Below are 16025 nucleotides of genomic sequence, written 5' to 3' on the forward strand. Positions count from 1 at the left end.
GAATCCATGAAACATCTTATATCATGGAGGAATCTGGAAGGCATTAAGCTGAGTGAATTTAGTCAGTTGCAAAAGGACAAATATTGTATAAGACCACTATTATAAGAACTCAAGGAAAGGTTTAAACACAAAAGAAAACATTCTTTGATGGTTATGAGGGTGGGGCGGGAGCCAGAGGGTTATTCACTAACTAGATAGTAGACAAGAATTATCCTAGGTGAAGGGAAGGACAACACACACTACAGGGGAAGTCAGCACTACTGGACTAAACCAAAGCTAAGAAGTTTCCTTAATACAACCAAACACTTCGAGGGACAGCGTAGCAGGGGTGGGAGTCTGGGGACTATGGTTTCAGGGGACATCGAGGTCAATTGGCATAACAAAGTTTATTAAGAACATGTTCTGCATCCCACTTTGGTGAGTGGCATCTGTGGTCTTAAAAGCTAGCAAGCGGCCATCTAAGATGCATCAATTGGTCCCAACCCACCTGGAGCAAAGGAGAATGAATAACACCAAAGATACAAAGACAGTATTAGCCCAAGAGACAGAAAGGGCCGCATAAACCAGAGACTTCATCAGCCTGAGACCAGAAGAAGTAGATAGTGCCCGGTTACCACCAATGACCATCCTGACAGGGAACACAACAGAGTGTCTCTGACGGGGCCGAGGAAAGGGGGATGCAGAACTCAAATTCTAGTAAAAAGCCCAGACTTAATGGTTTGATGGAGACTGAAGAAACCCCTGAAGACAAGGCCCCCGGACTATCTGTTAACCCAAAACTAAAACTATTCCTGCGGCCAACTCTTCAGACAAAGATTAGACTGGACTATGGGACATAAAATGATATTCCTGAGGAGTGTGGTTCTTAGCTCCAGTAGATACATGAGGCTTAATGGGCAGCTCTTGTCCGGAGGTGAGATGAGAAGGCAGAGAGGGTCAGGAGCTGGTTGAATGGACACGGGAAATCAGGGGTGGAAAGGAGGAGTTTGCTGTCACAGTACAGGAGAGCAACTAGGGTCACATAAAAATTTGTGTATAAATTTTTGTATGAGAGACTAACTTGAACTGTAAACTTTCACTTAAAGCACAACAATTAAAAAGAAAAAGAAAAAAAGTTACTTCCAGGGCTGGTGTGGAGTTTGGATTGGAAGTAGTGGAGATTAGAGACAGGAAGAACAGTGAGAAGACAGGAGTCCCTACGCCTTTAGGTGCATAGGTCTGAGTATCTGTGTGTGTTTGCATGTCCTTGTGTATGTGTCCCTTAGTGCATGTGTGAGTGTGTGTGCTCCTGTGTGTGTCTCCATGTCCCTAGGTCTTTGTTCCTGGCTCACCCCATGCTGTAGCCTCTGTGTCTGTCAAGCTCCAGTCTCCTGGCTCCGCGTTTCAGGAGCTGTCACAGGACATAGGCGAGGTAGGCGTGGCCCAGCAGTCGCTCTACATGGGAGCGCTTCACCAGCCAGCAGGTAGCCCAGCACAGAAGAGGCCTTGGTGAGCCCTTCAGCAGCCTCTTGCCTAGAGCCACAGGCACATAAGGGCCATGGTGCCTCCGCAGACATGACACTGTAGGCCCTGTCACCAGCTGAATGTCTGTGGGCTGGAACTGCCCTGAGGGAGAGAAATGCAGGGCTGGTCAGGGCAGCGGCTTGAGTCCCTGCTCAGAGCTCTCAGAGGAGTTTCAAGCAGGAACTCCAGAGGGAAAAGGGGTAAGGGGGCAGAGAAAGTCCTGGAGGAGGGAAGAGGTTGAGTATTGTGGGAAATGTGGAGAAGCCAGATGGGGCAAGATTGTAGTGTGGAAATAGGGAGCCAAGGTGGATGAGATGGAAGAGGAAGTGGGATAGTCGGAGTTGGAAGACAAGACAGGGCAGACTGGAAGGAAGGAGAGGAGAGGGGAGGAAAGGCCCAGAGGAGGTAAAAATATCTGTTCAACCCAATGTCACTGTCCAAACTCCCTAGTGTTGGCCTTTGCCCTAGACACTGCAAGTGTTTCCTGACTTACAATCTGGCTCCCTGTCATCCTCCTTCACAGCAGCCTCCAGAGGGATCTTTGTAACACCCAAATCTGATTATGTCTTTCCTCTGCTTATAACTTTTCATGGCTCCCCATGAAACTGAATCCCTCATTCTGCCATTCTCCATGATCCATCTCTGATCACTCCAGCATTATCTCCTCCCACCTCCAGCATTATCTCCTCCAACCTCCATTCCTTTCCTTCCCACTCTTGATCAGTTTTCCAGACTCAGCTTGAGTCTCCCTCCAGGAGGACTTTTTCAGCTCCAAGGCTGGGTGAGGTCTCCCATCCTGGACTCTTCTAGCTTCCTGGGCTTCCTTCTGTACAGAACTGATCGCTCCCTGTGATCACTGTCTGTGTCTGTCTTTCCCCCAGACCAGGAGCTCCCCAAGGGCAGGGCCTGGCTCTGATTCTTCTTTGTGGTTGTTGGGGGCATCTAAGGGCTCACTGGCCTTCACTCTGACAGGGTCTCTCTTGAGACTGGTACTCCCCAGCCCTCTCAGCCTCAGTGCACTTATCCAGCAGGCCATCGGCCAAGGGGCTGAGGCCTGAGCCACTGACCACATAGAACCCTAAGTGGGGTAGTTGCAAGGTGTTAGGGTACCTTTAGTAGTGCCGGAGGACTAAGAACTCGAGGTGGAGCACAAGGCGGAGGGTGAGGCTGGCTACAGAAACCATATGGAGCTACTGCTGGGGCCTCCTCAGCAGGACAGATATGGAGCCGCGGGTGATGGTGACAACATAGGCTTGGGGTTTGTCTGCAGTGACTGTGATAATCTGGAAGTAGGTGCAGATCTGGTCCTCATGGCCTGAGCTTGGTGGTGCCCCAAGCAGCTGCCCACTCACATGTAGCCTTGGAAGGAAGGGAGCGTGGGGCTGGAGCATGACCTTACACATGGTCACCCGCAACATAGGCAGGGGGTATCAGTCTACAAATATCTGGGGGTATTGACATGAGTTTGTCTGACTGTGGTGCGGTATTGAGGTGGAGTCCTTGGGGCTCTCACCTGCCTTTGGGTCCTCTATGAGCTGCAGCAGTTCCCCTGGGCGCTCATCCAGTGTGAAGCCGACCTTCTCTTCTGAGTGTGGGATGTGGATCACAAAGTGGGGTCCCCATCCACTGCAAGGCAGGGAATGCAGCTTTGAAATTATGACTCTGGAAGGAATGGGAGGGGAAGCGGAGAGGAGAGAAAGGGACAGCAGGGGAAGGGAGGAGGCCATATTTATTTCCCCCAGAGAGAGATCCCAGCCCCAGTCCCAGTGCACAAGCTGTCCTAGACTCAGACAGGAAGGCAGTGGAGGTGGCTCACTTACCCTAGGATGAGAAGGTGAAGATACTTGGCAACATGCCTGCAAAAGAGAAGGGGACTGCATTGGCAAGGGACTGATCTATCACATTACTGGGAATTCTGGAACCCTGGGACCTCTGAATCTCCTCCTTTCAGATAGGGATCAAACTCCTCAGCCTGGCATTTGGGGCTTTTCTGAAATCTAGCTCCTCTCTAGCTCCCCAGTCTTCTCTTTATGCTCCGCCCAACTGACTGAGTATTCTTATGAGTGCCCTGCCTTTTCCTGCCACTGAGCCTTCGCTCCTGCTTCCTGCCACCTGGAATGTTTTCCTTTCCTTTAGTTACCAGGGATCAATTTCCAGGCCAGCTCAAATGTTATCTTCTCTTGCTCTCTACTTGTAGTAGGTAGAATCCCAAGATGGTACCCAAGATTCACTGCCCCCTGGTGTACACACCTTGTATAATGCCTGGGACTGTGGCTATGATGAGATATAACTGTTAAGTTGACCTTAAGAAAGGGATATTATCTAGATGGGCCTGACTTAATCACATGAGCACTTTAAATCTGGGTCTAGAGTGAGAGACAGAGAAGTCAGAGAGATTTGAAGTGTGAGAAAGATTTGACATGAGGGAGATTCTCCTTGGCTGGCTTTGAAGATGGAGGGGGCAAAGAATGTGGGTTACCCTAGGATCTGAAAGTGACCCCAGATGGCCTCTAGAAGCTGACAGTGAACCCCCTCTGTCAGTCCTACAAAGACAAAGAACTAAATTCTGCCAACAATCTGAATGAGCATCGAAGAAGATGATAATTCAGTCTGACTGATGCCTTGATTTCAGTCTTGTGAAACTCTAAGCAGAGGACCCAGCTAACCTGTTCCTAGACTTCTGACCTACATAACTATGAGATAATTAATGGTGTTGTTTTAAGCTGTTAAATTTGTGATAATTTGTTATGTAGTAATAGAAAACTAATACATTGTCCCTCCTCTGAGCTCTCACAATGCCTATGGGATTGTTAACTGAATGAAAGTGAAGGTTTAGGGATTTTTGTCAGGGGAGCTCCTTGCTCACCTTTTGCTAGCCCCACAGAATTTGCCTGAGATTCCATGCTGCCTCCAACTCCTCCTAGAATCTCCTCAGAATTGCCATCCCAATGTGGATTTCCTGTCAAACACAAAAGAAGTAAGAGGAATCCTTCATACTCCCAGGGCAAAAATGCCCTGAGCCCACCAAAGAGCCCACTTTCCTTTTGACTGGTGGAGTCCTCACTGTCTTCCTAAACTGATCTTCACATCTCCAGAACTGGGACCTTACTGTCTCTACAGCCTCTTAGTTATTCAAGCTTAGATATGTTCAAAGATCTTCCTCATAGCATTTATACATTCATTTGTTCATTCATTCATTCAGGCACTGTTTTAGGTATGAGGGATATGATGGTGAAAAAAGACAGACAGGTTTTCTGATCTGGTGAAACTCATAATTTAGTGGGGAAGACAGACATGAATTTGTCATAATTACTAATGGTGATAAATGCTATAAGACAAAATAATTGAGTTACTGCGGGAGTAACAGACATCTGACATAGCCTGGGAACGGGGTGGAGCCACGACATTTAAGGTAAGATTTAAGGAATGAGCTGGAGTTTGAGAGGCAATGGGAGGAATGAGGGTGGTAGGAAGTGAGCAGAGCAAGGTATGTCAAGGTTATTATCAGGCAGCGAAAACAGTGTGAGAGAAGTCCGTGAGTGAAAGTGGAGGGTCAGGGCTCACTGGAAGAACAGAGAGGCCAGTGTGGCTACAGCAGAGAGTAAGGAGGAGAGTGGGAGAAGGAGAGGTCAGAGAGGTATGAAGATAGGGGGCATATCATGCAGGGTTTGTAAGCCATGATGAGGATTTTGTACTTTATTCTAAGTGTGATGTGAAACACTTGGGGGAGGATTAAGTACGGAAGGGACACAAATTGATTTGTGTTTTTAAAAGATCTCTTTAGTTGCTCTGGGAGAATGGCTTGTAGCAGGACAAAAGAGCAAGCAGGGAGGCCAGTGAGGGGGCTGGAGCAATTTTCTAGGTGAGACAGAATGGTAGGCTGCCCTAAGAATGCCTGTTTGGAGGGTGAGAAGTGGACAGATTTCGGAAATATATTAGAGGTAACATTGCCAGAAATGAGGATGTATGGGACGTGGTGGAGAGAAGGAAAGGGACGTGTCAAGAATGTTAACCCTGTGACTTACCGCCACCTCCCATTGGTTCTAATCATGCCTTAAAAAGTCACACAGGAAATGTTAGTCCTTTTCTCCAAACGGACAAACAAATTATGGTATATTCACACAACGAAATGTTACACAATGATAAAGAACAACAATGAATCCATGAAACATCCTACAACATGGAGGAACCTGGAAGACATTATGCTGAGTGAATTTAGTCAGTCGCAAAAGGACAAATATTTTATAAGACCACTATTATAAGAACTCAAGAAAAGGTTTAAACACAGAAGAAAACATTCTTTGATGGCTACAAGGGTGGGGCGGGAGGGAGACAGATAGTAGATGAGAATTATCTTAGGTGATAAACATACAAAAAAACTGTTGGATTCCTATACACCAATAAAGAGAATGATGAAAGGAAATCAGGAAAACAATACATTTATAACAGCCCCTAAAAAAATAAAATACTTAGGAATAAATCTAACCAGGGAGGTAAAAGCCTATACAAAGAAAACTACAAAACACTACTGCAAGAAACCCAAAGGGATCTACATAAATGGAAAAACATACCATGCTCATGGAGAGGTAGACTCAACATTGTGAAAATGTCAATTCTACTGAAAGCAATTTGCAAATACAATGCAATCGCGATCCAAATACCAACAGCATTCTTTAAAGAGATGGAAAAACTAATCATTAACTTTATATGGAAAGGGAAGAATCCTCGGATAAGTAAAGCACTATTGAAGAATAAGAATAAAGTGGGAGGACTTGCACTATATGACCTCAGAACCTACTGTACAGCTACGGTAGTCAAAGCAGTCTGGTACTGGTACAACAACAGATACTTTGACCAATGGAATGGAATTGAGAACCCAGATGTAAATCTTTCCACCTGCGGTCACCTGATCTTTGACAAGGGCCCAGAGTCCATCAAATGTGGGAAAAGATAGTCTTTTTAACTAATGATGCCGGCAAAACTGTATGTCCATCTGTAGAGAAATGAAACAGGACCCATGCCTCACACTATATACAAAAACTAATTCAAAATGGATCAAAGACCTAAATATAAAGCCAAAAAATATAAGGTTCATAGAAGAAAAAATAGGATGGACGCTAGAGACCCTAATACACAGCATTAACAGGATACAAACCATAATCAAACAACACAAAAACTCCAGAAGATAAGCTAGATAACTGGGATCTTCCCAATATTAAACACTTATGCTCATCAAAAGACTTCACCAAAAGAGTAAAAAGAGAACCTACAGACTGGGAAAAAGTTTTGGACATTACAAGTCAGACAAAGGTCTAATCTCTAAAATCTACAAGAAAATCCAACACCTCTACAACAAAAAGTTAAATAATCCAATTAAAAAATGGACAAAGGAAATGAACAGACACTTCACCAAAGAAGACATTTAAGTCGCCAACAGACACATGAGGAAATGCTCGCGATCACTAGCCATTAGAGAAATGCAAATTAAAACCACAATGAGATATCTTCTCACCCCGGCATTACTGGCACGAATCCAAAAAAAACTACAAATAACAAATGTTGGAGGGGCTGTGGGGAGATCGGAATTCTTATGCACTGCTGGTGGGAATGCAAAATGATACACCATTTTGGAAAATGATATGGCACTTCCTTAGAAAGCTAGAAATAAAAATACCATATGATCCAACAATCCCACTCCTAAGAATATAATCCTAGAGAAATAAGAGCCATCACACGAATAGGCATATGCACACTCATGTTCATTGCAGCATTGTTCACAATAGCAAAAAGATGGAAACAACCTAGATGCCCACCAACAGATGAATGGATAAACAAACTATGGTACATACACACAATGGAGTATTACGCAATGATAAAGAACAATGATGAATCTGTGAAGCATCTCATAACGTGGATGAATGTTGAGTGAAATAAGTCAACCACAAAAGGACAAATATTGTATGAGACCACTACTGTAAAAACTTATGAAAAGGTTTACACACAGAAAGAAACAATCTTGGATGGTTACGAGGGAGGGGAGGGGTGTGGGGGAAACACTAAATAGACGATAGATAAGTGGTAACTTTGGTGAAGTGGAAGACAGTACACAATACTGGGAAAGCCAGCACAACTTGTACAAGGAAAGACCTTGGAAGCTCCATAGACACATCCAAACTCCCTGAGGGACTGAATTGCTGGGCTGAGGGCTATGGGGACCATGGTCTCGGGGAACATCTAGCTCAATTAGCATAACACCGATTATAAAGAAAATGTTCTACATTCTACCTTGGTGAATAGCATCTGGGGTCTTAAAAGCCTGTGAGAAGCCATCTAAGATACTCTACTGGTCTCACCCTTTCGGCAGCAAGGGAAAATGAAGAAAACAAGATACAAGGGAAAGATTAGTCCAAAGAACTAATGGACCACAGCTACAAAGGCAACCACCAGACAGAGTCCAGTACAACTAGCTGGTGCCCAGCTACCACCACTGACTGCTCTGACTGAGATCACAACAGAGGGTCCCAGACAGAGCTGGAGAAAAATGTAGAATAAAATTCTAACTGACAAAAAAAGACCAGACTTACTGGTCGGACAGAGACGAGAAACCCTGAGAGTATGGCCCCTGGACACCTTTTTAGCTCAGTAATGAAGTCACTCCCGAGGTTAACCGTTCAGCCAAAGATTAGACAGCCCCATAAGCAAAACGAGACTAATGGGGCACAATAGTCCAGGGACAAGGACTAGAAGGCAGGAGTCCACAGGAAAGCTGGTATTAGGGAACTGAAGGTTGAGAAGGGTCAGTGTTGGCATGTCATGGGGTTGTTAACCAATGTCATAAAGCAATATGTGTACTAATTGTTTAATGAGAAACTTTGTTCTGCAAACCTTCATCTAAAGTACAATAAAAAAAATTAAAAAAGAGATAAAATACTTAGGAATAAATCTAACTAAAGATGTAAAAGACTTATACAAAAAAAGTTACAAAACACTACAAGAAACCAAAAGAGACCTACTAAGGAGAAAAAAAAAAGAATTATCTTAGGTGAAGGGAAGGACAAAACACACTACAGGGGAAGTCAGCACAACTGGACTAAACCAAAGCTAAGAAGTTTCCTGAATACTACCAAACACTTTTAGGGACAGAGTAGCAGGGGCAGGGATCTGGGGACTATGCTTTCAGGGGACATCTAGGTCAATTGGCATAACAAAGTTTTTTAAGAAAATGTTCTGCATCCCACTTTGGTGAGTGGCATCTGTGGTCTTAAAAGCTAGCCAGCAGCCACCTAAGATGCATCAATTGGTCCCAACCCACCTGGAGCAAAGGAGAATGAAGAACACCAAAGACACAAAGAAAGTATTAGCCCAAGAGACAGAAAGGGCCACGTAAACCAGAGGCTTCATCTGCCTGAGACCAGAAGAAGTGGATGGTGACCGGCTACCACCAATGACCATCCTGACAGGGAACACAACAGAGAGTCCCTGACGGGGCCGGAGAAAAGTGGGATGCAGAACTCAAATTTTAGTAAAAAGCCCAGACTTAATGGTCTGACTGAGACTGGAGGAACCCCAGAAAGCATGGCCCCCAGACTCTCAGTTAGCCCAAAACTAAAACCATTCCCTAGGCCAACTCTTCAGACAAAGATTAGACTGGACTATGGAACATAAAAGGATACTTGTGAAGAATGTGCTTCTTAGCTCAAGTAGATACATGAGATTAAATGGCCAGCTCCTGTCCAGAGGCAAGATGAGAAGGCAGAGAGGGTCAGGAGCTGGTTGAATGGACACGGGAAATCAGGGCTGGAAAGGAGGAGTGTGTGCCGTCACAGTATACGGAGAGGAACTAGGGTCACATAACAATTTGTGTATAAATTTTTGTATGAGAGACTAACTTGAATTGTAAACTTTCACTTAAAGCACAACAATAAAAAAAAAAAGAAATGTTAGTCCTTTTCTCAACGAGGCAGAATAGTGGAGTGGTGAAGCACATGAAGTCTGGGAGCAGACTGTGTGGATTCAAACCTCTTACTAGTAGTGTGACATTGAACAAGTCTATGAGCTTCAGCTTTCCCATGGGTAAAATGGAGATATTAATAGTTTCTTGTGAGGATTAAATGAGAGACTACAAGCACAATATGTAGAGCAGTACCTGCATATAGGAAAAACTCAAGAATATTAACTATTTTTATTTCAGTCTTTTGGAAATAAAATTGTCGCAATCTTCCCAAATTTTTTTACCCCTCTAATTAAGCAGGGATGTTCATGAGCACTAAAGAACTGATCAGACCTGCCTTGCTCAGTGATGCTCCCATTTAAATCCCCACATCCCTCCCTGCCTGCGAAGCATGAACAATTCTCTTGTCCAACAAAACAAATGTCAAACCAACAGCTTGGCCAGTTTGTTTCTGTTCAATATTTCCAGTCCTAATATCCCTCCTCTCCCAGGGCCTGCAATTCTGTGCTTATGTACTTTTGGCCCAAAGTCCCAAAGCAAGCAAGAAGCTATACTATCACTAGAATCTGCATAATCCTTGCAGACTCCCAGATCCTGGTGCTGTCTATTCATAACCTCCTCCCCCAACCCCCGCTTGTAACTTCACCACTTGCCCATGACTCTCAACATCTTCGTCAGGAGTGAGGAAGGTAATAGAAAGCTGGTGGGTTCGAAGACTCCACAAACTTGGACTTCACCATTGACTCAGACAGTAGCTCTACCTCCATGGGGAGAAGGAACAGGCTGACAGCCTCAGGGAGGGTGCTGGGAGGCAGCAAGATTGGCAGATTTCTGGCGTAAGCCTGGAGCTGTTGGGTAGGCCCATTGTTGGGGCTTCTGGTACAGACGGTCCCAGAACAGGCCTAGTGCTCTGAGGTCCTGGTAGTAGGTCATGCTGGGGCCAGCACCTTCCAGTGGGCAATAGAGAGGGCAGGGTGGGGGTAAAGGGAGTGCAGAGAGGTTCTCCAAGGACAGAAGTGGTCATGGTACTGCTGTGGGATGGGAGACTCTACTTGCAAGTGTGCTTAGGCTCTGAGGAGGTGGGGGCCTCGGTCTGGCAGGTCTCAGGGAGAGTAAGTTTTGGGCTGTATGAGGAGTTGAGGTCCCAGGTTTAGAGAATGATAGGTTTGGGGCAGTTTGGTGAGGTGGAGCACTAGGTTTAACAGGTGATGGAATTTTAGAGGTCTTCAGTAAGAGGATATCAGTTATGGGCAGGTTTTTTGGGGTTTTGGAAGCAGAAATTCTAGGTCTGGTGTGTGGTGGCTGTTTGGGGATCTGAAGTGTGGGACTCCAGATGTGAGCTGTTTCAGGCTCTTGAGTGAATGCAATACGGATTGAGGGTGTGATGAAACATGTAGTTTAGGTTGTGATGGAGCAACGGGCTTGGAATACAGTGGAGTAACATGTTTCATAATGCTAGGTTTGGGCTTGGAAGGGGTGCCAGGATTCAGAGGTGGGACTTGTGGCTTGGGATTCATGGATAATAGAACACCACGATTCTGGTGTGATGAAATGCTTAGCTTCAGAGGCAGTAGAGCACCAGAGTCTGAGGGCACAAGGGTAACAGGTTTCGTTCCGTGCCAAGGTGCCAGAATCCTGTTGTGCTGGAGTTTGGGGCTTTGAGTGTGCTGCGGTTGATAAGGTTCTAGGGCTCTGACTTAGTGGCTCCAACTCCTTGGAACTGGGCATCTTCTTCATAGAGGCAGGAGTAGTTGAGGATAGGTAGGACTGTAGTCTCATAGACCTTGATTTGGAGGAGACTTTGGGCTCCAAGGCTGGATGGTCTGTGCCTGCCCCTAGGCCATGCCTGCTGGTAGATGAGGTCATGATGGTACCTGGTCCACCTGTGGTGGCGACCTGACTCCTGGCCTCTTCGCTGGCCTACTTGGGCTGCACCATGACCAGGGAAGTCGGAGGTGTGACGAAGTTGTATTCAAGGGATAGATTGAGGGTCTTGGCAGCCAGCAGGTGACGAGTGGTCGTATCATGGGCCTGGAAGTGTGCCTCCAAAAGCTGTTCAATGGTGACGTAGGTCCAGAGGCAGTGGATGAAGCAGGTCATATTGGGTCCTGGTTCCCCTGGGAAACCAAAGGTTTTCTGGCTGCTGTCAGTGGCCACCTCACTGTGGTGGGCCACAGGAAGCTGGCCCTGGGGACCACGGGCTGCTAGGTGGTTGCTGAGCTCCTGCTCACCTTGCTGCACCTGGCCTGCCGCCACCAGCTCTGAGCCACCAAAGTAGTTAGGGAAAGGGGCCCAATGGAGGGCCTCAACCAAGCCGCCCAGGTAGTCAAAACACGCGTCTGCCAGCAGAGGCATGGAGATCTCCTCATAGAGGACCTTCAGCTGCAGGGCTGCATCAGTGTTCTCATATATGCGCCGGGCTGCTCCCCAGTTCTCCAGGGACAGGCAGCGCAGCAGCAAGAAGTCAGCATCATCCTCAAAGGCCAACCTGAAAAGAGACACCTTATGGCCCAGTGCCTGACCGACATTGGAGAGGATCACACTGGGGGTCGTCACACCGGCTGTGGGCTATCTGTCAGGAAGATGATGAAAGGGATCTTTCCTACACTGGCGCTCCTCCCAGGCTCCTGGTTGCTATGATTGAACACTGAAGCAGCTGCCAGCAGAACTGTGTTGATGTCAGTCCCTAATTGGGGAAAAGACTGTGAGACCGTCTTCTCCGGTTACTTCTACCCCCATTGCAGACAAACTGGGCACCTCACCAACCTCCCAGGCTCAGTCACACCTCCTCATCTTTGCTCGGGTTGTTTCTGCTGCTTATCGGGCCCAAATTGCCCACCTCCACCCAGGTCCTAGTCTCTCTCGTCCTTGAGCTTCCTGAGATCTGACAGTGGGACCCACATGCCTTTGGCTTTAATCACTCCCTGTCCCAGACTATTCTTTGCCTACTTCCTAGGGGAATGTCTCATTCTCCAGTCAAATTGTCATCTCCCCAAAGATAGAACCCCCCATCTTCTTACTACAGGGGAAGAAAGGGCTGAGTTGAAAAGGGGTGGTGGGTGGGGAAGATTTCAGTAATTTTCTGAGAGGTCTAATCAAAAGCCAGAATTAGAGCAGCAGCTTGTGCAAATGCTTGGAAATAAATAGCTAGATTATTGATAAAAAAATGTCTTAGCAAAATTCTTCTGAGTGTTTGCTTTAAAGAGGAGGAAATTCAGGCCCAAAGAAGAGCGTTCCCTAAGACATGTGCAGAATCAACTGTAATCTTTCCACTAGGAAAGATAGATGAGAAGGGAACACAAAAGGCTAAACGGGCATAAGTCAAAAAGTATTGCTACGAGGGTTTCAGTTCACACATGCACAGGTTTATTCCAAACAAAACGTGTTCAAACACATCTCTGTGATCAGTGGATGGCTGCAGACAAACTCTCTCAGTAATATACTTCTCTTAGGGTGCATTTTTAAAAAAGGATCCTTTTTGGACCACGGGGGGAAAAAAAACAATCTTGAGGTCAGGTTTAATAACAAATTTTTAACAAAACTCAAGTGGACATCCTACCAAATTGTTAAAGCTTTGCCACAAGTTTATGGGAATGTTGACCCACATAAAACAACAGTTTATAGATGGAGCAAGTGTTTTAAGGAAGGTCGGGAAGGCTCAAAGATGAGCCAAGAGAGGGAAGAAAGCTCAGAAGGTTATGGGGACTGTTTTTTGGGATTCCAAAGGGGTAATCTTTTTTTCTTTTTAATTTTTTTGTTGTTCTTTAGATGAAGGTTTACACAACAAAAAGTTTCTCATTAAACAGTACACATTTTGTTTTATGATATTGGTTAACAACCCCACAACATGTCAACACTCTCCCTTCTCGACCTCGGGTTCCCTCTTACCAGCTTTCCTGTCCCCTCCTGCCTTCTAGACCTTGTCCTGGGCTGTTGTGCCCCATTAGTCTTGTTTTGTTTTATGGGCCTGTCTAGTCTTTGGCTGAAGGGTGAAACTTGGGAGTGACTTCATTACTGAGCTAAAAGGTTGTCCGGGGGCCATACTCTCAGGGTTTCTCCAGTCTCTGTCCGACCAGTAAGTCTGGTCTTTTTTTGTCAGTTAGAATTTTGTTCTACATTTTTCTCCAGCTCTGTCCGGGACCCTCTGTTGTGATCTGGGTCAGACCAGTCAGTGGTGGTAGCCGGGCACCATCTTGTTGTATTGGACTCAGTCTGGTGGATGCCTTTGTAGTTGTGGTCCATTAGTCCTTTGGACTAATCTTTCCCTTGTATCTTGTTTTCTTCATTTTCCCCTGCTGCCGAAGGGATGAGACCAGTGGAGTATCTTAGATGGCTCCTCACAGGCTTTTAAGACCCCAGATGCTATTCACCAAGGTAGAATGTAGAACATTTTCTTTATAATCGGTGTTATGCTAATTGAGCTAGATGTTCCCCGAGACCATGGTCCCCATAGCCCTCAGCCCAGCAATTCAGTCCCTCAGGGAGTTTGGATGTGTCTATGGAGCTTCCAAGGTCTTTCCTTGTACAAGTTGTGCTGGCTTTCCCAGTATTGTGTACTGTCTTCCACTTCACCAAAGTTACCACTTATCTATTGTCTATTTAGTGTTTCCCCCACACTCCTCCCCTCCCTCGTAACCATCCAAGATTGTTTCTTTCTGTGTGTAAACCTTTTCATAAGTTTTTACAGTAGTGGTCTCATACAATATTTGTCCTTTTGTGGTTGACTTATTTCACTCAACATTCATCCACGTTATGAGATGCTTCACAGATTCATCATTGTTCTTTACCGTTGCATAATACTCAACTGTGTGTATGTACCATAAATTGTTTATCCATTCATCTGTTGGTGGGCATCTAGGTTGTTTCCATCTTTTTGCTATTGTGAACAATGCTGCAAGGAACATGGGCGTGCTTATGTCTATTCGTGTGACGGCTCTTATTTCTCTAGGATACATTCCTAGGAGTGGGGTTGCTGGAACATATGGTATTTCTATTTCTACCTTTCTAAGGAAGTGCCATATTGTTTTCCAAAATGATTGTATCATTTTGCATCCCCACCAGTGGTACATAAGAGTTCTGATCTCCCCACAGCCTCTCCAACATGTTATTTCCAGTTGTTTTGATTCGTGCCAGTAATGCCGGGGTGAGATGGTGTCTCATTCTGGTTTCAATTTGCATTTCTCTAATAGCTAGTGATCTCCAGCATTTCCTCGTGTGTCTGTTGGCAGTTTGAATGTCTTCTTTGGTGAAGTGTCTGTTCATTTCCTTTGCCCATTTTTTAATTGGATTATTTCACTTTTTGTTGTAGAGGTGTTGGATTCTCTTGTAGATTTTAGAGATTAGACCTTTGTCTGATTTGTAAAGGCCAAAATTTTTTTCCCAGAGTCCAGGTTCTCTTTTTACTCTTCTGGTGAAGTCTTTTGATGAGCATAAGTGTTTAAGTTTTAGAAGATCCTAGTTATCTAGCTTATCTTCTGGAATTTGTGTCTTGTTGATTATGGTTTGTATCCTGTTAAAGCTGTGTATTAGGACCTCTAGCGTTGATCCTATTTTTTCTTCTATGAACTTAATAGTTTTGGGCTGTATATTTAGGTTTTTTGGTCCATTTTGAACTAGTTTTTGTGTATGGTGTGAGGCATGGGTCCTGTTTCATTTTTCTGCAGATGGACTTCCAGTTTTGCCGGCACCATTTGTTAAAAAGACTGTCTTTTCCACATTTGATGGACTTGGGGCCTTTGTTGAAGATCAGGTGACCATAGAGGGATAGATTTACATCTGGGTTCTCAATTCCATTACATTGGTCAAAGTTTCTGTCGTTATACCAGTACCAGGCTGCTTTGACTACTATAGCTGTATAGTAGGTTCTGAGGTCAAGTAGTGTGAATTCTCCTACTTTATTCTTCTTCTTCAATAGTGCTTTACTTATCCCGTCCTTCTACCCTTTCCATATAAAGTTAATAATTAGTTTTTCCATCTCTTTAAAGAATGCTGTTGGTATTTGAGTCGCGATTGCATTGTATTTGTAAATTGCTTTGGGTAGAAATGTCATCTTCAGTATGTTGAGTCTACCTATCCATGAGCATAATATGTTTTTTCCATTTATGTAGATGCCTTTGGGATTCTTGCAGTAGAGTTTTGTAGTTTTCTTTGTATAGGCCTTTTACAACCTTGGTTAGATTAATTCCTAAGTATTTTATTTTTTTAGGAGCTATTATAAATGGTATTGTTTTGGAGTTCCGGCTAAATGGCGCTCTAGGCAGAAGCACCACGCCGTCCCTCCACAGCAAAGATACAAAAAACTAAGCCAAACAGAGAATACAACAATTCTGAAACCCTAAAACATCAAGTGAAGAGATAAAGAACTCAGCCAAGCACCAAATGGAGTGAGAAAACTAACAGAGAACAGAGAGCAAGGAGAGATTCATGCAGATGTCCCCTACCAGCTAACGCAGCGCGGATCCTCCATCTTGGACTCCTATCGGAGACCAGCAAACAGGGGTATGAGAAAGCAGCCTCACAGAGTGTCCAGCGGGAGACAAAACAACCAGTAATTTGCGGTGTGCGCTTTCCC

At 45.1% G+C, this 16025-nt stretch overlaps 1 protein-coding gene across 1 annotated transcript in view; it reads right to left on the reverse strand.

Moving 5' to 3' along the window:
- Positions 1-1393: 1393 nt before the first annotated feature.
- Positions 1394-16025, reverse strand: part of ITIH6 (inter-alpha-trypsin inhibitor heavy chain family member 6) — a 66284-nt gene continuing 51652 nt past the window's right edge. Inside the window, 13 exon segments of the mRNA XM_004389129.1 lie at positions 1394-1607; positions 2530-2863; positions 3017-3129; positions 3320-3359; positions 4370-4462; position 8110; positions 10122-10145; positions 10147-10286; positions 10289-10486; positions 10489-10779; positions 10782-11068; positions 11070-12024; positions 12027-12140. Coding sequence (XP_004389186.1) covers positions 1394-1607; positions 2530-2863; positions 3017-3129; positions 3320-3359; positions 4370-4462; position 8110; positions 10122-10145; positions 10147-10286; positions 10289-10486; positions 10489-10779; positions 10782-11068; positions 11070-12024; positions 12027-12140 — 2804 coding nt within the window.

This window comes from Trichechus manatus, unplaced genomic scaffold (genome assembly GCF_000243295.1).
Source record: "Trichechus manatus latirostris isolate Lorelei unplaced genomic scaffold, TriManLat1.0 scaffold00233, whole genome shotgun sequence".
NCBI classification, from domain to species: Eukaryota; Metazoa; Chordata; class Mammalia; order Sirenia; family Trichechidae; genus Trichechus; species Trichechus manatus.